The sequence below is a fragment of the Oncorhynchus keta genome, chromosome 34, assembly GCF_023373465.1.
Source record: "Oncorhynchus keta strain PuntledgeMale-10-30-2019 chromosome 34, Oket_V2, whole genome shotgun sequence".
Taxonomy (NCBI): Eukaryota; Metazoa; Chordata; class Actinopteri; order Salmoniformes; family Salmonidae; genus Oncorhynchus; species Oncorhynchus keta.
The window spans coordinates 80,225,196-80,250,137 of record NC_068454.1 but is presented as its reverse complement, the minus strand read 5'-3'; the positions used below and the strand labels follow the sequence as shown (position 1 = coordinate 80,250,137).

The 24,942-nt window shown below is 48.5% G+C and overlaps 2 protein-coding genes across 3 annotated transcripts in view; one reads left to right on the top strand and one right to left on the bottom strand.

Moving 5' to 3' along the window:
* Positions 1-24,942, top strand: part of LOC118377696 (FAD synthase-like) — a 218,158-nt gene that overhangs the window by 82,378 nt on the left and 110,838 nt on the right. The window lies entirely within an intron of this gene.
* The window catches only part of si:dkey-246i14.3 (ephrin A4), a 118,810-nt gene that overhangs the window by 28,697 nt on the left and 65,171 nt on the right, over positions 1-24,942 (bottom strand). For both annotated transcript variants that reach the window (XM_052495342.1, XM_052495341.1), the window contains exon 2: positions 1,803-2,116. In XM_052495342.1, the coding sequence (XP_052351302.1) occupies positions 1,803-2,116 (314 nt within the window). The remainder of the gene's footprint in view (positions 1-1,802; positions 2,117-24,942) is intronic.

Sequence of the window (24,942 nt, the reverse complement as noted above, 5' to 3'; positions counted from 1 at the left end):
ATAAGAGCGTCTGCTAAATGACTTAAATGTAAATGTAACCCTCAACGTAACCAAACAAAAGCTTGTCTACTAGTTCGTCAGTTCTGAGAATGCTGTTCCTTCTAGCAATGCCATTAGTGACTACAGATCACTGGGCTGATGCTATGTGAGCTGTCAGTGTGGATCACTATAAGAGACAGACTGAAACAGCTAATACTATTGTCGTGTCCCCAGTCTAAAAGCATTATACTGTCCCTATGGCCTGGCTCTTTCACCCAGCCAGACGGTTGGACAAACTTCAAGCGTTATCTTTGATGTGGACAATACACACACAGACAGCCAGGCCCACTGGGGTAGTTCCAGGGGAGGAGGCTATTGTTGTGTTCTCCAGCCCTGCACAGCCACAATGGACCAGTGCGCGCTCTCTCTCTCTGTGTGTGTGTGTGTGTGTGTGTGTGTGTGTGTGTGTGTGTGTGTGTGGTGTGTGGTGTGTGGTGTGGTGTGTGGTGTGTGTGTGTGTGTGGGTGTGTGTGTGTGTGTGTGTGTGTGTGTGTGTGTGTGTGTGTGTGTGTGTGTGTGTGTGTGTGTGTGTGTGTGTGTGTGTGTGTGTGTGCTCTCATGTCCTGACAACGCTCCATTGTCCCACAGACCACAATAGTAATTTATGTAAAGATTCTTTCCCTCCGTCTCTCATCCATTATTTTCCTCGCCCTTTTCCCTCGCTTTTGTTGCTCCCCTTTTCTTTCTCACTGTGGATTCCACTCACCCCCCCCCCTTCCTGTACTATCAGACCCTCTTTCATTCCACACTTCTCTTCCTTTCTTTTTCCTGTTTCTCTCTTTTGGTTGGACAGAGGTTTTGTAAAATCAGTAAGAAACTGATTTCAGGGCACAAACCTTCACCTCTCCAATCTTTTTGTTTTCTCATGATTTGCTTGGGTCTAATTGTGTTGCTGTCCTGGGGCTCTGTGGGGTCTGTTTGTGAACAGAGCCACAGGACCAGCTTGCTTAGGGGACTCTTCTCCAAATGCATCTCTCTGTAGGTGATGGTTTTGTTATCGATGGTTTGGGAATCGGTTTGGGAATCGCTTCCTTTTAGGTGGTTGTTGAATTTAACGTCTCTTTTCTGGATTTTGATAATTAGTGGGTATCAGCCTAATTCTGCTCTGCATGCATTATTTGGTGTTTTATGTTGTACACAGAAGATATTTTTGCTGAATTCTGCATGCAGTCTCAATTTGGTGTTTGTCCCATTTTGTGAATTCTTGGTTGGTGAGCGGACCCCAGACCTCACAACCATAAAGGGCAATGGGTTCTATAACTGATTCTAGTATTTTTAGCCAGGTCCTAATAGGTATGTCGAATTAGATGTTCCTTTTGATGACAGAAGGCCCTTCTTGCCTTTTCTCCCAGGTCGTTCACAGCTTTGTGGAAGTTACCTGTGGCGCTGAGCTTTAGGCCGAGGTAGGTATAGTTTTTTTGTGTGCTCTATGGCAATGGTGTCTAGATGTCATTTGTGGTCCTATTTGTGGTCCTGGCGACTGGACCTTTTTGGTCTTACTGAGATTTACTGTCAGGGCCCAGGTCTGGCAGAATCTGTGCAGAAGATCTAGGTGCTGCTGTAGGCCCTCCTTGGTTGGGGACAGAAGCACCAGATCATCAGCAAACAGTAGACATCGCTCCCTCCCCTCTACCTTCCCCCCCCCCCTCCAGCTGTTGTAGATAAATGAGAGAGGAAGACAGAAGAAAAAACGAAACCCAAGTTATCAAACAGATTTACTTACACACCCACCCACCTACCCACTCACCCACCCACCCACTCACAGCTGTAGTAGTAGTGGTATCCGGGGAGGAACTCGAAGCCCAGAGAGAAGGGGGTGAAGCGCTGGATCTTCTCTGAGAAGCGGACAGGGCCGAAAGGGGCACGGGGGCTGTTACACTCCCACCTCTTGATGGCCCCCTGGGTCTCCACACAGCCCTTGAACCCCCCCTCAGCCACCAGGTACAGGGCCAGGCTGTCTGGTGGGGCCTGGGGGTAGGCCTCCTCACTGGGGGGAGACAGGTGAGGGTAGTGGGGGCAGTAGATATCCAGGTAGTCATTCAGATTCACCTGGATGGACAGATCCCCTCCCGTCAACCTGAGACAGAAGGAAAGAGAGAGACAGAAGAAAAGAAAGAGAAAGAAGGAAAGAGAGAGAAAGGGAGAGAGAGAAGGAAAGGGGAAGAGAAGGAAAGGGAGAGAAAGGGAGACATAAGGAAAGGGCGAGAAAGGGAGACATAAGGAAAGGGAGAGACAGAAGGAAAGGGAGAGACAGAAGGAAAGGGAGAGACAGAAGGAAAGGGAGAGACAGAAGGAAAGGGAGGGAAAGGGAGAGACAGAAGGAAAGGGAGAGACAGAAGGAAAGGGAGAGACAGAAGGAAAGGGAGAGAAAGGGAGAGAGAAGGAAAGGGAGAGAAAGGTAGAGACAGAAGGAAAGGGAGAGAAAGGGAGACAGAAGGAAAGGGAGACAGAAGGAAAGGGAGGGAAAGGGAGAGAGAAGGAAAGGGAGAGACAGAAGGAAAGGGAGAGACAGAAGGAAAGGGAGAGAAAGGGAGAGACCGAAGGAAAGGGAGACAGAAGGAAAGGGAGGGAAAGGGAGAGACAGAAGGAAAGGGAGAGACAGAAGGAAAGGGAGAGAAAGGGAGACAGAAGGAAAGGGAGACAGAAGGAAAGGGAGGGAAAGGGAGAGACAGAAGGAAAGGGAGAGAAAGGGAGAGACAGAAGGAAAGGGAGAGAAAGGGAGAGACAGAAGGAAAGGGAGAGAAAGGGAGAGACAGAAGGAAAGGGAGAGAAAGGGAGAGACAGAAGGAAAGGGAGAGAAAGGGAGACAGAAGGAAAGGGAGAGAAAGGGAGACAGAAGGAAAGGGAGAGAAAGGGAGACAGAAGGAAAGGGAGAGAAAGGGAGACAGAAGGAAAGGGAGAGACAGAAGGAAAGGGAGAGAGAAGGAAAGGGAGAGACAGAAGGAATGGGAGAGAGAAGGAATGGGAGAGAGAAGGAATGGGAGAGAAAGGGAGACAGAAGGAAAGGGAGACAGAAGGAAAGGGAGGGAAAGGGAGAGACAGAAGGAAAGGGAGAGAAAGGGAGACAGAAGGAAAGGGAGAGAAAGGGAGACAGAAGGAAAGGGAGAGAAAGGGAGAGACAGAAGGAAAGGGAGAGACAGAAGGAAAGGGAGACAGAAGGAAAGGGAGAGAGAAGGAAAGGGAGAGACAGAAGGAAAGGGAGAGACAGAAGGAAAGGGAGAGACAGAAGGAAAGGGAGAGAGAAGGAAATGGAGAGAGAAGGAAAGGGAGAGAGAAGGAATGGGAGAGAGAAGGAATGGGAGAGAAAGGGAGAGACAGAAGGAATGGGAAAGAAAGGGAGAGACAGAAGGAATGGGAAAGAAAGGGAGAGACAGAAGGAGAGAGAAAGGGAGAGACAGAAGGAAAGGGAGAGAAAGGGAGAGAGAAGGAAAGGGAGAGAAAGGGAGAGACAGAAGGAAAGGGAGAGAAAGGGAGAGACAGAAGGAAAGGGAGAGAAAGGGAGAGACAGAAGGAAAGGGAGAGAAAGGGAGAGACAGAAGGAAAGGGAGAGAAAGGGAGAGAGAAGGAATGGGAAAGAAAGGGAGAGACAGAAGGAAAGGGACAGAAGGAAAGGGACACAGAAGGAAATGGAGAGAGAAGGAATGGGAGAGAAAGGGAGAGACAGAAGGAAAGGGAGAGAAAGGGAGACAGAAGGAAAGGGACACAGAAGGAAATGGAGAGAGAAGGAATGGGAGAGAAAGGGAGAGACAGAAGGAAAGGGAGAGAAAGGGAGACAGAAGGAAAGGGAGACAGAAGGAAAGGGAGACAGAAGGAAAGGGAGACAGAAGGAAAGGGAGACAGAAGGAAAGGGACACAGAAGGAAAGGGACACAGAAGGAAAGGGACACAGAAGGAAAGGGACACAGAAGGAATGGGAAAGAAAGGGAGAGACAGAAGGAATGGGAGAGAAAGGGAGAGACAGAAGGAATGGGAGAGAAAGGGAGAGAGAGAAGGAAAGGGGAGACAGAAGGAAAGGGGAGACAGAAGGAAAGGGAGAGACAGAAGGAAAGGGAGAGACAGAAGGAAAGGGAGAGACAGAAGGAAAGGGAGAGACAGAAGGAAAGGGAGAGACAGAAGGAAAGGGAGAGACAGAAGGAAAGGGAGAGACAGAAGGAAAGGGAGAGACAGAAGGAAAGGGAGACAGAGGGAAAGGGAGACAGAGGGAAAGGGAGACAGAGGGAAAGGGAGACAGAGGGAAAGGGAGACAGAGGGAAAGGGAGACAGAGGGAAAGGGAGACAGAGGGAAAGGGAGACAGAGGGAAAGGGAGACAGAGGGAAAGGGAGACAGAGGGAAAGGGAGACAGAGGGAAAGGGAGACAGAGGGAAAGGGAGACAGAGGGAAAGGGAGACAGAGGGAAAGGGAGACAGAGGGAAAGGGAGACAGAGGGAAAGGGAGACAGAGGGAAAGGGAGACAGAGGGAAAGGGAGACAGAGGGAAAGGGAGACAGAGGGAAAGGGAGACAGAGGGAAAGGGAGACAGAGGGAAAGGGAGACAGAGGGAAAGGGAGACAGAGGGAAAGGGAGACAGAGGGAAAGGGAGACAGAGGGAAAGGGAGACAGAGGGAAAGGGAGACAGAGGGAAAGGGAGACAGAGGGAAAGGGAGACAGAGGGAAAGGGAGACAGAAGGAAAGGGAGACAGAAGGAAAGGGAGACAGAAGGAAAGGGAGACAGAAGGAAAGGGAGACAGAAGGATAAAGAGGAAAAGAGATTAAGCATCAACATTACACAATAACGATCAAACACAGCTAATACAATGCTGTCAGTCAGAGAAAGAGAGACAGATGGAGAGAAGATCTGGATGGTTGATAGTCTAAATAACTTTGGGCCTGGAGGAGAGATGGAGACAAGAAAGATGGATATATCATCAATATTCCACATAACCATTACAAGGTGATAAAGCAACATAATGTAGAGCCACCTGTATTACTTGTTTTGGTGTCTGATACTTTGTAATGACATAGCTGGGAGCAGTACCAGGACAACCAACCGACAGAGAGAACGACAGAGAGAGAAGGACAGAGAGCGAGAGAACGAGAGCGAGAGAGAGAGAACGAGAGAGAGAGAACGAGAGAGAGAGAACGAGAGAGAGAGAACGAGAGAGAGAGAACGAGAGACAGAGAACGAGAGACAGAGAACGAGAGACAGAGAACGAGAGAGAGAGAACGAGAGAGAGAGAACGAGAGAGAGAGAACGAGAGAGAGAGAACGAGAGAGAGAGAACGAGAGAGAGAGAACGAGAGAGAGAGAACGAGAGAGAGAGAACGAGAGAGAGAGAACGAGAGAGAGAGAACGAGGGAGAGAGAACGAGGGAGAGAGAACGAGAGCGAGAGAACGAAAGAGGCCCAACAATGCTAATTAAGAAGAAAAAGGGAGTCGGTAGAGAACAATGTGGACTTGACTCTGACACACACTAGGGCCTCCAGTCAAGGCTGGCTGGTTCTGGGCATAACAACATGGAGCCAGACATAAGCAGTACGGTGTCGAAGGGCCTTAGTGAATTGGGAAGACGCAGCCTAATCTAACAGTCCTCCACTAGCTGAGAGAGAAGCAGCATATCTAACAGTCCTCTACTAGTGGAGAGAGAAGCAGCATATCTAACAGTCCTCTACTAGTGGAGAGAGAAGCAGCATATCTAACAGTCCTCCACTAGTGGAGAGAGAAGCAGCATATCTAACAGTCCTCTACTAGTGAGAGAGAAGCAGCATATCTAACAGTCCTCTACTAGTGGAGAGAGAAGCAGCATATCTAACAGTCCTCTACTAGTGGAGAGAGAAGCAGCATATCTAACAGTCCTCCACTAGCGGAGAGAGAAGCAGCATATCTAACAGTCCCCTACTAGTGGAGAGAGAAGCAGCATATCTAACAGTCCCCTACTAGTGGAGAGAGAAGCAGCATATCTAACAGTCCTCCACTAGCGGAGAGAGAAGCAGCATATCTAACAGTCCTCCACTAGCGGAGAGAGAAGCAGCATATCTAACAGTCCTCCACTAGCGGAGAGAGAAGCAGCATATCTAACAGTCATCTACTAGCGGAGAGAGAAGCAGCATATGTAACAGTCCTCCACTAGTGGAGAGAGAAGCAGCATATCTAACAGTCCTCCACTAGTGGAGAGAGAAGCAGCATATCTAAAAGTCCTCTACTAGTGGAGAGAGAAGCAGCATATCTAACAGTCCTCTACTAGTGGAGAGAGAAGCAGCATATCTAACAGTCCTCTACTAGTGGAGAGAGAAGCAGCATATCTAACAGTCCTCTACTAGTGGAGAGAGAAGCAGCATATCTAACAGTCCTCTACTAGTGGAGAGAGAAGCAGCATATCTAACAGTCCTCCACTAGTGGAGAGAGAAGCAGCATATCTAACAGTCCTCTACTAGTGGAGAGAGAAGCAGCATATCTAACAGTCCTCCACTAGTGGAGAGAGAAGCAGCATATCTAACAGTCCTCTACCAGTGGAGAGAGAAGCAGAATATCTGACAGTCCTCTACTAGTGGAGAGAGAAGCAGCATATCTAACAGTCCTCTACTAGTGGAGAGAGAAGCAGCATATCTAACAGTCCTCTACTAGCTGAGAGAGAAGCAGCATATCTAACAGTTCTCTACTAGTGGAGAGAGAAGCAGCATATCTAACAGTCCTCCACTAGAGGAGAGAGAAGCAGCATATCTAACAGTTCTCTACTAGCTGAGAGAGAAGCAGCATATCTAACAGTCCTCCACTAGTGGAGAGAGAAGCAGCATATCTAACAGTCCTCTACTAGCTGAGAGAGAAGCAGCATATCTAACAGTCATCCACTAGTGGAGAGAGAAGCAGCATATCTAACAGTCCTCCACTAGCGGAGAGAGAAGCAGCATATCTAACAGTCCTCTACTAGTGGAGAGAGAAGCAGCATATCTAACAGTCCTCCACTAGTGGAGAGAGAAGCAGCATATCTAACAGTCCTCTACTAGTGGAGAGAGAAGCAGCATATCTAACAGTCCTCCACTAGTGGAGAGAGAAGCAGCATATCTAACAGTCCTCTACTAGCTGAGAGAGAAGCAGCATATCTAACAGTCCTCTACTAGCTGAGAGAGAAGCAGCATATCTAACAGTTCTCTACTAGTGGAGAGAGAAGCAGCATATCTAACAGTCCTCTACTAGTGGAGAGAGAAGCAGCATATCTAACAGTCCTCCACTAGTGGAGAGAGAAGCAGCATATCTAACAGTCCTCTACTAGTGGAGAGAGAAGCAGCATATCTAACAGTCCTCTACTAGTGGAGAGAGAAGCAGCATATCTAACAGTCATCTACTAGTGGAGAGAGAAGCAGCATATCTAACAGTTCTCCACTAGCAGAGAGAGAAGCAGCATATCTAACAGTCCTCTACTAGTGGAGAGAGAAGCAGCATATCTAACAGTCCTCTACTAGTGGAGAGAGAAGCAGCATATCTAACAGTCATCTACTAGTGGAGAGAGAAGCAGCATATCTAACAGTTCTCCACTAGCAGAGAGAGAAGCATTTCACTCTATGGAAAGGAGAGGCTCTCACAAAGACTATGTTGTTCTCCATTTTGCACTACGACCCCCACAAGTGTCAAGGGACTGCCAGGACAAACTTTGGGGAACCCTGGGCTATAGTAGTAAATGCCAAATACAATATTCTATAAAATATTGGGGGGGGGATACCTTAAGGGGCAGAGAGAGAAATAAGTAGATATGTAGAGCAGTGATGGTCAATGTGAGAATGGGAGCGAGGGATGAAGTGTGTGATGAAACAAAAAACGTGACAAGTTAAGTAAGCAAGAGACGGAAGGAAGTAAGGAGAAGTATGAGGGGGAAGAGATAGTGTGTATAAAGGGATGTAGAATGGCATGACATAAGGAGAAAGAGGAGAGGTGACGATGGACAAAGTGAGAGGCTCATGAGAATAAGACAGGAAAAAGAGAGAAAGTCAGTCGGACGATGAGGGGAGGATAAAAGTAAGTAGAGACAAAAGAGTTGAGTTTTAATTAGTGACCCAGGAGAGTCTGGCTGTAGACGACAGAGGAGAGAGAGACAGAGCTTCTGTGAGTGTAATGTTTACTGTTCATTTAAAAAAAAAAATGTTAATCATCTACTTCACTTGCTTTAGCAATGTAAACATATGTTTCCCATGCCAATAAAACCCTTGAGAAAAGAGAAAATTGAGAAAAGAGATCAAGAGTGAGCGAGGTACAGTAGAGAGCATGAGGTCGAGAAAGAGAGAGGAGGAGATGGACTTTAATTGGTCTCCACTCCACACTGAGCACATGAGGGGGGATGAGGGGGGCAGGGAAAGAAAGAGAGAGAAAAAGAGAAATAAAAGACAGGATGTGTGTCTCGGCGGCAAGTTCAGATCCGTCAGTGGGAGTCTTTATCGGGGAGCGACAGAGCGAGGGAGGGAGGGAGAGAGGACAAGTGCAAGGAGTCAGTGGGAGTCTTTATCGGGGAGCGACAGAGCGAGGGAGGGAGGGAGAGAGGACAAGTGCAAGGAGTCAGTGGGAGTCTTTATCGGGGAGCGACAGAGCGAGGGAGGGAGGGAGAGAGGACAAGTTCAGATCCGTCAGTGGGAGTCTTTATTGGGGAGCGACAGAGCGAGGGAGGGAGGGAGAGAGGACAAGTGCAAGGAGTCAGTGGGAGTCTTTATCGGGGAGCGACAGAGCGAGGGAGGGAGGGAGAGAGGACAAGTGCAAGGAGTCAGTGGGAGTCTTTATCGGGGAGCGACAGAGCGAGGGAGGGAGGGAGAGAGGACAAGTGCAAGGAGTCAGTGGGAGTCTTTATCGGGGAGCGACAGAGCGAGGGAGGGAGGGAGAGAGGACAAGTTCAGATCCGTCAGTGGGAGTCTTTATCGGGGAGCGACAGAGCGAGGGAGGGAGGGAGAGAGGACAAGTTCAGATCCGTCAGTGGGAGTCTTTATCGGGGAGCGACAGAGCGAGGGAGGGAGGGAGAGAGGACAAGTTCAGATCCGTCAGTGGGAGTCTTTATCGGGGAGCGACAGAGCGAGGGAGGGAGGGAGAGAGGACAAGTTCAGATCCGTCAGTGGGAGTCTTTATCGGGGAGCGACAGAGCGAGGGAGGGAGGGAGAGAGGACAAGTTCAGATCCGTCAGTGGGAGTCTTTATCGGGGAGCGACAGAGCGAGGGAGGGAGGGAGAGAGGACAAGTTCAGATCCGTCAGTGGGAGTCTTTATCGGGGAGCGACAGAGCGAGGGAGGGAGGGAGAGAGGACAAGTTCAGATCCGTCAGTGGGAGTCTTTATCGGGGAGCGACAGAGCGAGGGAGGGAGGGAGAGAGGACAAGTGCAAGGAGTCAGTGGAGGGGGAAAAGGAGAGAGAATAGCATGGAGAGAGAAAGGGGGGGGTCTCAAGTTAAGTGGGGGTGGACAGAGAAAATAACCCCAAAATGACTGGGACATCAGAAAGAGAGAGAACAGAGGAAACTAAATGAACACAGCGAGAGGACACAAAGAGAGAGAGAGAGTAAGAAGGATTAACAGAGAGAGAGAGAGGACAGAACATGGTTACAATGTGAGCAGTATGTGTGTCAGGAAGGATTTCCATTTCCCATGTGTATTACAGCCCCAATATCAAGTCCAATGCCTCGGTCACTGATCACCCACCCTGGTTGCAGAGAGCTGCAGGGTGTGCAGACTTTAGTTCCAGCCTAGTACTCACACACCTGCTTTAACTAATAAAGGACTTAGATTATTAGTTGATTGGTTGAAACAAGTGAGCTAGATCTGGGTTGGGGAAAACTGCATGCTAAAAGTGAAGTGGACCAATAGATTTGTAACATGTCAGAGAACACAGTTAGTAGAGAGGTGCCGTAGACTTCAACACCGTTAGTAGAGGTGCCGTAGACTTCAACACAGTTAGTAGAGGTGCCGTAGACTTCAACACTGTTAGTAGAGGTGCCGTAGACTTCAACACTGTTAGTAGAGAGGTGCCGTAGACTTCAACACCGTTAGTAGAGAGGTGCCGTAGACTTCAACACTGTTAGTAGAGGTGCCGTAGACTTCAACACTGTTAGTAGAGAGGTGCCGTAGACTTCAACACCGTTAGTAGAGGTGCCGTAGACTTCAACACCGTTAGTAGAGGTGCCGTAGACTTCAACACTGTTAGTAGAGAGGTGCCGTAGACTTCAACACTGTTAGTAGAGAGGTGCCGTAGACTTCAACACCGTTAGTAGAGGTGCCGTAGACTTCAACACCGTTAGTAGAGGTGCCGTAGACTTCAACACTGTTAGTAGAGGTGCCGTAGACTTCAACACCGTTAGTAGAGGTGCCGTAGACTTCAACACCGTTAGTAGAGAGGTGCCGTAGACTTCAACACTGTTAGTAGAGAGGTGCCGTAGACTTCAACACAGTTAGTAGAGGTGCCGTAGACTTCAGAGGTGCCGTAGACTTCAACACCGTTAGTAGAGGTGCCGTAGACTTCAACACCGTTAGTAGAGAGGTGCCGTAGACTTCAACACCGTTAGTAGAGGTGCCGTAGACTTCAACACAGTTAGTAGAGAGGTGCCGTAGACTTCAACACCGTTAGTAGAGGTGCCGTAGACTTCAACACTGTTAGTAGAGGTGCCGTAGACTTCAACACCGTTAGTAGAGGTGCCGTAGACTTCAACACAGTTAGTAGAGAGGTGCCGTAGACTTCAACACCGTTAGTAGAGGTGCCGTAGACTTCAACACCGTTAGTAGAGGTGCCGTAGACTTCAACACAGTTAGTAGAGGTGCCGTAGACTTCAACACTGTTAGTAGAGGTGCCGTAGACTTCAACACCGTTAGTAGAGGTGCCGTAGACTTCAACACAGTTAGTAGAGAGGTGCCGTAGACTTCAACACCGTTAGTAGAGGTGCCGTAGACTTCAACACTGTTAGTAGAGAGGTGCCATAGACTTCAACACTGTTAGTAGAGAGGTGCCGTAGACTTCAACACTGTTAGTAGAGAGGTGCCATAGACTTCAACACTGTTAGTAGAGAGACTTCAACACCGTTAGTAGAGAGGTGCCGTAGACTTCAACACTGTTAGTAGAGGTGCCGTAGACTTCAACACAGTTAGTAGAGGTGCCGTAGACTTCAACACCGTTAGTAGAGGTGCCGTAGACTTCAACACTGTTAGTAGAGAGGTGCCGTAGACTTCAACACAGTTAGTAGAGAGGTGCCGTAGACTTCAACACCGTTAGTAGAGGTGCCGTAGACTTCAACACAGTTAGTAGAGAGGTGCCGTAGACTTCAACACAGTTAGTAGAGGTGCCGTAGACTTCAACACAGTTAGTAGAGAGGTGCCGTAGACTTCAACAAAGTTAGTGGAGAGGTGCCGTAGACTTCAACACAGTTAGTAGAGAGGTGCCGTAGACTTCAACACAGTTAGTAGAGAGGTGCCATAGACTTCAACACTGTTAGTAGAGAGGTGCCATAGACTTCAACACTGTTAGTAGAGAGGTGCCATAGACTTCAACACAGTTAGTAGAGGTGCCATAGACTTCAACACTGTTAGCAGAGGTGCCGTAGACTTCAACACTGTTAGTAGAGAGGTGCCGTAGACTTCAACACTGTTAGTAGAGAGATGCCATAGACTTCAACACTGTTAGTAGAGAGATGCCATAGACTTCAACACTGTTAGTAGAGGTGCCGTAGACTTCAACACTGTTAGTAGAGAGGTGCCGTAGACTTCCACACAGTTAGGAGAGGTGCCGTAGACTTCAACACTGTTAGTAGAGGTGCCGTAGACTTCAACACTGTTAGTAGAGGTGCCGTAGACTTCAACACTGTTAGTAGAGGTGCCGTAGACTTCAACACTGTTAGTAGAGGTGCCGTAGACTTCAACACAGGGACAGCACTGAGAAAGCTCTTCACTAAGCTGATTCCTAATCAATAAATGCCGCAGAGTATTGGTGATCAATCTACAAGACGGGGCCCATCGATCTGGGCTACTCAAACAGGACACACACACACAGTATTGATCCCCTGTGTGTTTGTGTTCAACCCCTCAGGTCACGATGCATAGCTCTATTACATGTATCGGCTCTCCACCACACACACACACACACACAGCGGTATGTTTACTTTGGCGTACTGCAGGGTGTGTGTGCAGGCAGTGACAGCAGTGTTTACATAGGGGTGTACCACCTGTAGTGAGTGTCAGTCACTGTGACTCCTCTCCTGTCTAAAGCTGCTCACAGGTCTTGTCAAACTACCTCTTCTCTTCCTCCCCCCTTGCTATTCTCCCCCTCTCCCTTTGCATATCAATCCCTCTTTCCCCACCCATCGTTGTCTCTCTTCTCCTCATCTCAGACTCTTCCTCTCACGTGTCCCTCCATCCTCCTCTATCCTCAGCTCAGTTGATGTATGCCCTGGCAATTACAGAGAGGGTGTGTGCCAAAGGTGTCAAACACTGTCAACCTTTCCTTCCCTCTCCCCTCAATATCTCACCCCCCCCAGACCTTGGAGGAGGTGGTACACCCTAATTATACCCAGGATGCTCTGTGCCAACTGTGAGCCAGGGGAGCTGTGACAGCACAGAGAATCATGGAAGTGCTGTAGAACAGTGTCACAGAGTAGAATGTCAGAGCAGCCAATCAGTGAGAGAACAAAGTGAAACAGGAAGAATAAAATACAGGGCCGTGTAGAAGACACAGACACAACCTGGCACTATGATAGAGACAAGGGGTCAGGGCAGAAAACAATGATATTATAGGAACACAGAAACAGACAGTAGAGAGAGGAGGACTAGGGGAATGTCTTGTCAGACAGCCCATGTCCAGCCTGACGCTAGGTGTGTGTTCTGTTCTGTTGTTGATGTAGTGTGCAGTCCAGGAAGACGGATGTGGAGTCAGGACGACTGTTCTATGTTAACTCTATGAAACTAATCCATTCTCACTATGGAAGATAACAGCATGTTGAGTGATTCAATAATACAGCAATGTAAAATATATACAATTAACAACATCTCCCAACTGAATCAAAAGAATATTGTACATAATGGATGGTATTACTGATGAGTGTGTGAGAGGATTAGGAGTGTACAGTATGTGTGTGCGTGTGTATTCTGTGTGTGTGTGTGTGTGTGTGTGTGTGTGTGTGTGTGTGTGTGTGTGTGTGTGTGTGTGTGTGTGTGTGTGTGTGTGTGTGTGTGTGTGTGTGTGTAATGAAATGCAGGAGGTTGACTGTGGCAGGGACCTTTGATCCTTTATTTGAGAGAATTATTAAACAAGCAACAATCCCTCAGCAGACAGTCACCCTGGAATACAGAACACTTACTCTACATACTACTGACAACGACAAAACACGCATACTGAATATTACCACACTTTACTACTGCGCATACAAAGTACATACTACACATACCAAGTGCATGACACAAGTTAAGTTGTGCTGCTACTACACACCAAGTACCAAAGTACACTAAATGGCAAAAAATATAATATTGATTATTATACATCATTACATAGGAGAACAGTGTACAAGTACATCAACCTAGTACACTGAACTACTAGGACAGGACAAGAGAGAAGGGTAGAAGAGAGAAGGGGAGAAGAGAGTTCCTGAATGGTCTGTGGGGTGACCGGGTGGGGGGCTGTTGTCGCGACTGTGGAGAGATTGTAAGGCTCGGTGGAGCCCAAACTCTTCCTTGGTTGGGCATAGCATGATGTCGTAACAACCCTCTACGAAAGTCTGTCTTGCATGCTGTAACAACAATACAGGAAGTTGGTTGCACAATGATTTCCTACATTTCTACTGAGTTCCAAAACATAACAGGTAGTCATCATTACCATGGAATAAAACCGCAACTCAGGAGTTCTGTAGTGGTGTGTAGCAACATGTCAATGACAGAACGCAAAAGAGCAACACAACACTGACACTGTAGTCCAGAGCAGATAATGCCCTGAACCACTGGTACAGGGTCAGATATTATTCCTTCCCAAAATGTATATGGGTTGGACTGGGGGTGGGAATATCTGATCCTAGAACTGTGGTTAGGGGTAATTCTACTTCAAGTGTATGAAACCGTCCATGACCTCCAGCAGTCCATCAAAGAGGAAGAAAGGAAATTATGTGGGATGGAGGGAGTGAGACACAACAAAGTGGGATGGAGGGAGTGAGACACAACAAAGTGGGATAGAGGGAGTGAGACACAACAAAGTGGGATAGAGGGAGTGAGACAACAAAGTGGGATAGAGGGAGTGAGACAACAAAGTGGGATGGAGGGAGTGAGACAACAAAGTGGGATAGAGGGAGTGAGACACAACAAAGTGGGATAGAGGGAGTGAGACAACAAAGTGGGATAGAGGGAGTGAGACAACAAAGTGGGATGGAGGGAGTGAGACAACAAAGTGGGATAGAGGGAGTGAGACACAACAAAGTGGGATAGAGGGAGTGAGACACAACAAAGTGGGATAGAGGGAGTGAGACACAACAAAGTGGGATAGAGGGAGTGAGACAACAAAGTGGGATGGAGGGAGTGAGACACAACAAAGTGGGATAGAGGGAGTGAGACACAACAAAGTGGGATAGAGGGAGTGAGAAACAACAAAGTGGGATAGAGGGAGTGAGAAACAACAAAGTGGGATGAGGGAGTGAGAAACAACAAAGTGGGATGAGGGAGTGAGACACAACAAAGTGGGATAGAGGGAGTGAGACACAACAAAGTGGGATAGAGGGAGTGAGACACAACAAAGTGGGATAGAGGGAGTGAGACAACAAAGTGGGATGGAGGGAGTGAGAAACAACAAAGTGGGATAGAGGGAGTGAGACACAACAAAGTGGGATAGAGGGAGTGAGAAACAACAAAGTGGGATGGAGGGAGTGAGACACAACAAAGTGGGATAGAGGGAGTGAGACACAACAAAGTGGGATGGAGGGAGTGAGACACAACAAAGTGGGATAGAGGGAGTGAGAAACAACAAAGTGGGATGGAGGGAGTGAGAAACAACAAAGTGGGATGGAGGGAGTGAGAAACAACAAAGTGGGATAGAGGGAGTGAGACACAACAAAGTGGGATAGAGGGAGTGAGACACAACAAAGTGGGATGGAGGGAGTGAGACACAACAAAGTGGGATAGAGGGAGTGAGACACAACAAAGTGGGATAGAGGGAGTGAGACAACAAAGTGGGATGGAGGGAGTGAGAAACAACAAAGTGGGATGGAGGGAGTGAGACACAACAAAGTGGGATGGAGGGAGTGAGACACAACAAAGTGGGATAGAGGGAGTGAGAAACAACAAAGTGGGATAGAGGGAGTGAGACACAACAAAGTGGGATAGAGGGAGTGAGACACAACAAAGTGGGATAGAGGGAGTGAGACACAACAAAGTGGGATGGAGGGAGTGAGACAACAAAGTGGGATGGAGGGAGTGAGAAACAACAAAGTGGGATGGAGGGAGTGAGACAACAAAGTGGGATAGAGGGAGTGAGAAACAACAAAGTGGGATAGAGGGAGTGAGACACAACAAAGTGGGATGGAGGGAGTGAGAAACAACAAAGTGGGATGGAGGGAGTGAGAAACAACAAAGTGGGATGGAGGGAGTGAGAAACAACAAAGTGGGATGGAGGGAGTGAGACACAACAAAGTGGGATGGAGGGAGTGAGAAACAACAAAGTGGGATGGAGGGAGTGAGAAACAACAAAGTGGGATGGAGGGAGTGAGAAACAACAAAGTGGGATAGAGGGAGTGAGAAACAACAAAGTGGGATGGAGGGAGTGAGACACAACAAAGTGGGATGGAGGGAGTGAGACACAACAAAGTGGGATGGAGGGAGTGAGACACAACAAAGTGGGATGGAGGGAGTGAGACACAACAAAGTGGGATAGAGGGAGTGAGAAACAACAAAGTGGGATAGAGGGAGTGAGACACAACAAAGTGGGATGGAGGAGTGAGAAACAACAAAGTGGGATGGAGGGAGTGAGACACAACAAAGTGGGATGGAGATGGAGTGGAGGAGTGAGACACAACAAAGTGGGATGGAGGGAGTGAGACACAACAAAGTGGGATGGAGGGAGTGAGACACAACAAAGTGGGATGGAGGGAGTGAGACACAACAAAGTGGGATGGAGGGAGTGAGACACAACAAAGTGGGATGGAGGGAGTGAGACACAACAAAGTGGGATGGAGGGAGTGAGACACAACAAAGTGGGATGGAGGGAGTGAGACAACAAAGTGGGATGGAGGGAGTGAGACACAACAAAGTGGGATGGAGGGAGTGAGACACAACAAAGTGGGATGGAGGGAGTGAGACACAACAAAGTGGGATGGAGGGAGTGAGACACAACAAAGTGGGATGGAGGGAGTGAGAAACAACAAAGTGGGATGGAGGGAGTGAGACACAACAAAGTGGGATGGAGGGAGTGAGACACAACAAAGTGGGATGGAGGGAGTGAGAAACAACAAAGTGGGATGGAGGGAGTGAGACACAACAAAGTGGGATGGAGGGAGTGAGACACAACAAAGTGGGATGGAGGGAGTGAGACACAACAAAGTGGGATGGAGGGAGTGAGACACAACAAAGTGGGATGGAGGGAGTGAGACACAACAAAGTGGGATGGAGGGAGTGAGACACAACAAAGTGGGATAGAGGGAGTGAGAAACAACAAAGTGGGATAGAGGGAGTGAGAAACAACAAAGTGGGATGGAGGGAGTGAGACACAACAAAGTGGGATGGAGGGAGTGAGAAACAACAAAGTGGGATGGAGGGAGTGAGAAACAACAAAGTGGGATGGATGAGACACAACAAAGTGGGATGGAGACAACAAAGTGGGATGGAGGGAGTGAGAAACAACAAAGTGGGATGGAGGGAGTGAGAAACAACAAAGTGGGATGAGGGAGTGAGACACAACAAAGTGGGATGGAGGGAGTGAGAAACAACAAAGTGGGATGGAAGGAGTGAGACACAACAAAGTGGGATGAGGGAGTGAGAAACAACAAAGTGGGATGAGGGAGTGAGAAACAACAAAGTGGGATAGAGGGAGTGAGAAACAACAAAGTGGGATGGAGGGAGTGAGAAACAACAAAGTGGGATGGAGGGAGTGAGAAACAACAAAGTGGGATGGAGGGAGTGAGACACAACAAAGTGGGATGGAGGGAGTGAGAAACAACAAAGTGGGATAGAGGGAGTGAGAAACAACAAAGTGGGATGAGGGAGTGAGAAACAACAAAGTGGGATGGAGGGAGTGAGAAACAACAAAGTGGGATGAGGGAGTGAGACAACAACAAAGTGGGATGAGGGAGTGAGACAACAAAGTGGGATGAGGGAGTGAGACACAACAAAGTGGGATGAGGGAGTGAGAAACAACAAAGTGGGATGGAGGGAGTGAGACACAACAAAGTGGGATGGAGGGAGTGAGACACAACAAAGTGGGATGAGGGAGTGAGAAACAACAAAGTGGGATGGAGGGAGTGAGACACAACAAAGTGGGATGGAGGGAGTGAGACACAACAAAGTGGGATGAGGGAGTGAGACACAACAAAGTGGGATGAGGGAGTGAGACACAACAAAGTGGGATGGAGGGAGTGAGACACAACAAAGTGGGATGAGAGGGAGTGAGACACAACAAAGTGGGATGGAGGGAGTGAGAAACAACAAAGTGGGATGAGGGAGTGAGAAACAACAAAGTGGGATGAGGGAGTGAGAAACAACAAAGTGGGATGAGGGAGTGAGAAACAACAAAGTGGGATGAGGGAGTGAGAAACAACAAAGTGGGATGGAGGGAGTGAGACACAACAAAGTGGGATGGAGGGAGTGAGACACAACAAAGTGGGATGGAGGGAGTGAGAAACAACAAAGTGGGATAGAGGGAGTGAGATACAACAAAGTGGGATGGAGGGAGTGAGACACAACAAAGTGGGATAGAGGGAGTGAGAAACAACAAAGTGGGATGAGGGAGTTAGACAACAAAGTGGGATGAGGGAGTGAGACACAACAAAGTGGGATGGAGGGAGTGAGAAACAACAAAGTGGGATGAGGGAGTGAGAAACAACAAAGTGGGATGGAGGGAGTGAGACAACAAAGGGGTATAGAGGGAGTGAGACACAACAAAGTGGGATGGAGGGAGTGAGACACAACAAAGTGGGATGAGGGAGTGAGACACAACAAAGTGGGATGGAGGGAGTGAGAAACAACAAAGTGGGATGGAGGGAGTGAGACACAACAAAGTGGGATGGAGGGAGTGAGACACAACAAAGTGGGATGGAGGGAGTGAGAAACAACAAAGTGGGATGGAGGGAGTGAGACACAACAAAGTGGGATGGAGGGAGTGAGACACAACAAAGTGGGATGAGGGAGTGAGACACAACAAAGTGGGATGGAGGGAGTGAGAAACAACAAAGTGGGATGGAGGGAGTGAGACACAACAAAGTGGGATGGAGGGAGTGAGACACAACAAAGTGGGATGGAGGAGTGAGACACAACAAAGTGGGATGGAGGGAGTGAGACACAACAAAGTGGGATGAGGGAGTGAGAAACAACAAAGTGGGATGGAGGGAGTGAGACACAACAAAGTGGGATGAGGGAGTGAGAAACAACAAAGTGGGATGGAGGGAGTGAGACACAACAAAGTGGGATAGAGGGAGTGAGACAACAAAGTGGGATGAGGGAGTGAGACAACAAAGTGGGATGAGGGAGTGAGACACAACAAAGTGGGATGGAGGGAGTGAGACACAACAAAGTGGGATGAGGGAGTGAGAAACAACAAAGTGGGATGAGGGAGTGAGACAACAAAGTGGGATAGAAGGAGTGAGAAACAACAAAGTGGGATAGAGGGAGTGAGACAACAAAGTGGGATGAGGGAGTGAGACAACAAAGTGGGATGAGGGAGTGAGACACAACAAAGTGGGATGGAGGGAGTGAGACACAACAAAGTGGGATGAGGGAGTGAGACACAACAAAGTGGGATGAGGGAGTGAGACACAACAAAGTGGGATAGAAGGAGTGAGAAACAACAAAGTGGGATGGAGGGAGTGAGACACAACAAAGTGGGATAGAGGGAGTGAGACACAACAAAGTGGGATAGAGGGAGTGAGACAACAAAGTGGGATGAGGGAGTGAGACAACAAAGTGGGATGAGGGAGTGAGACAACAAAGTGGGATGAGGGAGTGAGACACAACAAAGTGGGATGGAGGGAGTGAGAAACAACAAAGTGGGATGGAGGGAGTGAGACGCAACAAAGTGGGATAGAGGGAGTGAGAAACAACAAAGTGGGATGGAGGGAGTGAGACACAACAAAGTGGGATAGAGGGAGTGAGAAACAACAAAGTGGGATGGAGGGAGTGAGAAACAACAAAGTGGGATGAGGGAGTGAGACACAACAAAGTGGGATGGAGGGAGTGAGAAACAACAAAGTGGGATGAGGGAGTGAGAAACAACAAAGTGGGATGGAGGGAGTGAGACACAACAAAGTGGGATGGAGGGAGTGAGAAACAACAAAGTGGGATGAGGGAGTGAGAAACAACAAAGTGGGATGGAGGGAGTGAGACAACAAAGGGGTATAGAGGGAGTGAGACACAACAAAGTGGGATGGAGGGAGTGAGACACAAAGTGGGATGGAGGGAGTGAGAAACAACAAAGTGGGATGGAGGGAGTGAGACACAACAAAGTGGGATGGAGGGAGTGAGAAACAACAAAGTGGGATGGAGGGAGTGAGACACAACAAAGTGGGATGGAGGGAGTGAGACACAACAAAATGGGATGGAGGGAGTGAGAAACAACAAAGTGGGATGGAGGGAGTGAGACAAAGTGGGATGAGGGAGTGACACAACAAAGTGGGATAGAGGGAGTGAGACAACAAAGTGGGAAGAGGGAGTTAGACAACAAAGTGGGATGAGGGAGTGAGACACAACAAAGTGGGATGGAGGGAGTGAGACACAACAAAGTGGGATGGAGGGAGTGAGACACAACAAAGTGGGATGGAGGGAGTGAGAAACAACAAAGTGGGATGGAGGGAGTGAGACACAACAAAGTGGGATAGAAGGAGTGAGAAACAACAAAGTGGGATGGAGGGAGTGAGACACAACAAAGTGGGATAGAGGGAGTGAGACAACAAAGTGGGATGAGGGAGTGAGACAACAAAGTGGGATGAGGGAGTGAGACACAACAAAGTGGGATGGAGGGAGTGAGAAACAACAAAGTGGGATAGAGGGAGTGAGACACAACAAAGTGGGATAGAGGGAGTGAGACAACAAAGTGGGATGAGGGAGTGAGACAACAAAGTGGGATAGAGGGAGTGAGACAACAAAGTGGGATAGAGGGAGTGAGACAACAAAGTGGGATGAGGGAGTGAGACAACAAAGTGGGATGAGGGAGTGAGACACAACAAAGTGGGATGGAGGGAGTGAGAAACAACAAAGTGGGATAGAGGGAGTGAGACACAACAAAGTGGGATAGAGGGAGTGAGACAACAAAGTGGGATGAGGGAGTGAGACAACAAAGTGGGATAGAGGGAGTGAGACAACAAAGTGGGATAGAGGGAGTGAGACAACAAAGTGGGATGAGGGAGTGAGACAACAAAGTGGGATGAGGGAGTGAGACACAACAAAGTGGGATGGAGGGAGTGAGAAACAACAAAGTGGGATAGAGGGAGTGAGACACAACAAAGTGGGATAGAGGGTGAGACAACAAAGTGGGATAGAGGGAGTGAGACAACAAAGTGGGATGAGGGAGTGAGACAACAAAGTGGGATGGAGGGAGTGAGACACAACAAAGTGGGATGGAGGAGTGAGAAACAACAAAGTGGGATAGAGGGAGTGAGACACAACAAAGTGGGATAGGAGGGAGTGAGACAACAAAGTGGGATGAGGGAGTGAGACAACAAAGTGGGATAGAGGGAGTGAGACAACAAAGTGGGATAGAGGGAGTGAGACAACAAAGTGGGATGAGGGAGTGAGACAACAAAGTGGGATGAGGGAGTGAGACACAACAAAGTGGGATGGAGGGAGTGAGAAACAACAAAGTGGGATGAGGGAGTGAGACAACAAAGTGGGATGAGGGAGTGAGACAACAAAGTGGGATGAGGGAGTGAGACACAACAAAGTGGGATGGAGGGAGTGAGAAACAACAAAGTGGGATGGAGGGAGTGAGACACAACAAAGTGGGATAGAGGGAGTGAGACAACAAAGTGGGATGAGGGAGTGAGACAACAAAGTGGGATAGAGGGAGTGAGACAACAAAGTGGGATAGAGGGAGTGAGACAACAAAGTGGGATGAGGGAGTGAGACAACAAAGTGGGATGGAGGGAGTGAGAAACAACAAAGTGGGATAGAGGGAGTGAGACACAACAAAGTGGGATAGAGGGAGTGAGACAACAAAGTGGGATGAGGGAGTGAGACAACAAAGTGGGATGAGGGAGTGAGACAACAAAGTGGGATGAGGGAGTGAGACACAACAAAGTGGGATAGAGGGAGTGAGAAACAACAAAGTGGGATGAGGGAGTTAGACAACAAAGTGGGATGAGGGAGTGAGACACAACAAAGTGGGATGGAGGGAGTGAGAAACAACAAAGTGGGATGAGGGAGTGAGAAACAACAAAGTGGGATGGAGGGAGTGAGACAACAAAGGGGGATGAGGGAGTGAGACAACAAAGTGGGATGAGGGAGTGAGACAACAAAGTGGGATGAGGGAGTGAGACACAACAAAGTGGGATAGAGGGAGTGAGAAACAACAAAGTGGGATGAGGGAGTTAGACAACAAAGTGGGATGAGGGAGTGAGACACAACAAAGTGGGATGGAGGGAGTGAGAAACAACAAAGTGGGATGAGGGAGTGAGAAACAACAAAGTGGGATGAGGGAGTGAGACACAACAAAGTGGGATGGAGGGAGTGAGACACAAAGTGGGATGGAGGGAGTGAGAAACAACAAAGTGGGATGGAGGGAGTGAGACACAACAAAGTGGGATGGAGGGAGTGAGAAACAACAAAGTGGGATGGAGGGAGTGAGACACAACAAAGTGAGATGGAGGGAGTGAGAAACAACAAAGTGGGATGGAGGGAGTGAGACACAACAAAATGGGATGGAGGGAGTGAGAAACAACAAAGTGGGATGGAGGGAGTGAGACACAACAAAGTGGGATAGAGGGAGTGAGACAACAAAGTGGGATGAGGGAGTGAGACAAAGTGGGATGAGGGAGTGAGACACAACAAAGTGGGATGGAGGGAGTGAGACACAACAAAGTGGGATAGAGGGAGTGAGAAACAACAAAGTGGGATAGAGGGAGTGAGACACAACAAAGTGGGATAGAGGGAGTGAGACACAACAAAGTGGGATAGGAGGGAGTGAGACACAACAAAGTGGGATGGAGGGAGTGAGAAACAACAAAGTGGGATGAGGGAGTGAGACACAACAAAGTGGGATGGAGGGAGTGAGAAACAACAAAGTGGGATGAGGGAGTGAGACACAACAAAGTGGGATAGAGGGAGTGAGACACAACAAAGTGGGATAGAGGGAGTGAGACACAACAAAGTGGGATGGAGGGAGTGAGACACAACAAAGTGGGATAGAGGGAGTGAGACACAACAAAGTGGGATGGAGGGAGTGAGAAACAACAAAGTGGGATAGAGGGAGTGAGACACAACAAAGTGGGATAGAGGGAGTGAGACAACAAAGTGGGATAGAGGGAGTGAGACAACAAAGTGGGATGGAGGGAGTTAGACAACAAAGTGGGATGAGGAGTGAGACACAACAAAGTGGGATGGAGGGAGTGAGACACAACAAAGTGGGATGGAGGGAGTGAGACACAACAAAGTGGGATGGAGGGAGTGAGAAACAACAAAGTGGGATGGAGGGAGTGAGAAACAACAAAGTGGGATGGAGGGGAGTGAGACACAACAAAGTGGGATAGAGGAGTGAGACACAACAAAGTGGGATGGAGGGAGTGAGAAACAACAAAGTGGGATGGAGGGAGTGAGACACAACAAAGTGGGATGGAGGGAGTGAGACACAACAAAGTGGGATGGAGGGAGTGAGAAACAACAAAGTGGGATGGAGGGAGTGAGAAACAACAAAGTGGGATGGAGGGAGTGAGACACAACAAAGTGGGATGGAGGGAGTGAGAACAACAAAGTGGGATGGAGGGAGTGAGACACAACAAAGTGGGATGGAGGGAGTGAGACACAACAAAGTGGGATAGAGGGAGTGAGACACAACAAAGTGGGATAGAGGGAGTGAGAAACAACAAAGTGGGATGGAGGGAGTGAGACACAACAAAGTGGGATAGAGGGAGTGAGACACAACAAAGTGGGATAGAGGGAGTGAGACACAACAAAGTGGGATAGAGGGAGTGAGACACAACAAAGTGGGATGGAGGGAGTGAGACACAACAAAGTGGGATAGAGGGAGTGAGACACAACAAAGTGGGATAGAGGGAGTGAGACACAACAAAGTGGGATGGAGGGAGTGAGACACAACAAAGTGGGATAGAGGGAGTGAGACACAACAAAGTGGGATAGAGGGAGTGAGACACAACAAAGTGGGATGGAGGGAGTGAGACACAACAAAGTGGGATAGAGGGAGTGAGACACAACAAAGTGGGATAGAGGGAGTGAGACACAACAAAGTGGGATAGAGGGAGTGAGACACAACAAAGTGGGATAGAGGGAGTGAGACACAACAAAGTGGGATGGAGGGAGTGAGAAACAACAAAGTGGGATAGAGGGAGTGAGACACAACAAAGTGGGATAGAGGGAGTGAGACAACAAAGTGGGAAGAGGGAGTTAGACAACAAAGTGGGATGAGGGAGTGAGACACAACAAAGTGGGATGGAGGGAGTGAGACACAACAAAGTGGGATGGAGGGAGTGAGACACAACAAAGTGGGATGGAGGGAGTGAGACACAACAAAGTGGGATGGAGGGAGTGAGAAACAACAAAGTGGGATGGAGGGAGTGAGAAACAACAAAGTGGGATGGAGGGAGTGAGACACAACAAAGTGGGATAGAGGGAGTGAGACACAACAAAGTGGGATGGAGGGAGTGAGAAACAACAAAGTGGGATGGAGGGAGTGAGACACAACAAAGTGGGATGGAGGGAGTGAGACACAACAAAGTGGGATGGAGGGAGTGAGAAACAACAAAGTGGGATGGAGGGAGTGAGAAACAACAAAGTGGGATGGAGGGAGTGAGACACAACAAAGTGGGATGGAGGGAGTGAGAAACAACAAAGTGGGATGGAGGGAGTGAGAAACAACAAAGTGGGATGGAGGGAGTGAGACACAACAAAGTGGGATAGAGGGAGTGAGACACAACAAAGTGGGATAGAGGGAGTGAGAAACAACAAAGTGGGATGGAGGGAGTGAGACACAACAAAGTGGGATAGAGGGAGTGAGACACAACAAAGTGGGATAGAGGGAGTGAGACACAACAAAGTGGGATAGAGGGAGTGAGACACAACAAAGTGGGATGGAGGGAGTGAGACACAACAAAGTGGGATAGAGGGAGTGAGACACAACAAAGTGGGATAGAGGGAGTGAGACACAACAAAGTGGGATGGAGGGAGTGAGACACAACAAAGTGGGATAGAGGGAGTGAGACACAACAAAGTGGGATAGAGGGAGTGAGACACAACAAAGTGGGATGGAGGGAGTGAGACACAACAAAGTGGGATAGAGGGAGTGAGACACAACAAAGTGGGATAGAGGGAGTGAGACACAACAAAGTGGGATAGAGGGAGTGAGAAACAACAAAGTGGGATGAGGGAGTGAGAAACAACAAAGTGGGATAGAGGGAGTGAGAAACAACAAAGTGGGATGAGGGAGTGAGAAACAACAAAGTGGGATGGAGGGAGTGAGAAACAACAAAGTGGGATGGAGGGAGTGAGAAACAACAAAGTGGGATGGAGGGAGTGAGACACAACCTGGGTGAGAACATTACTTCATAAAGGCTTCCATCACTCCAGCGATCTCCCT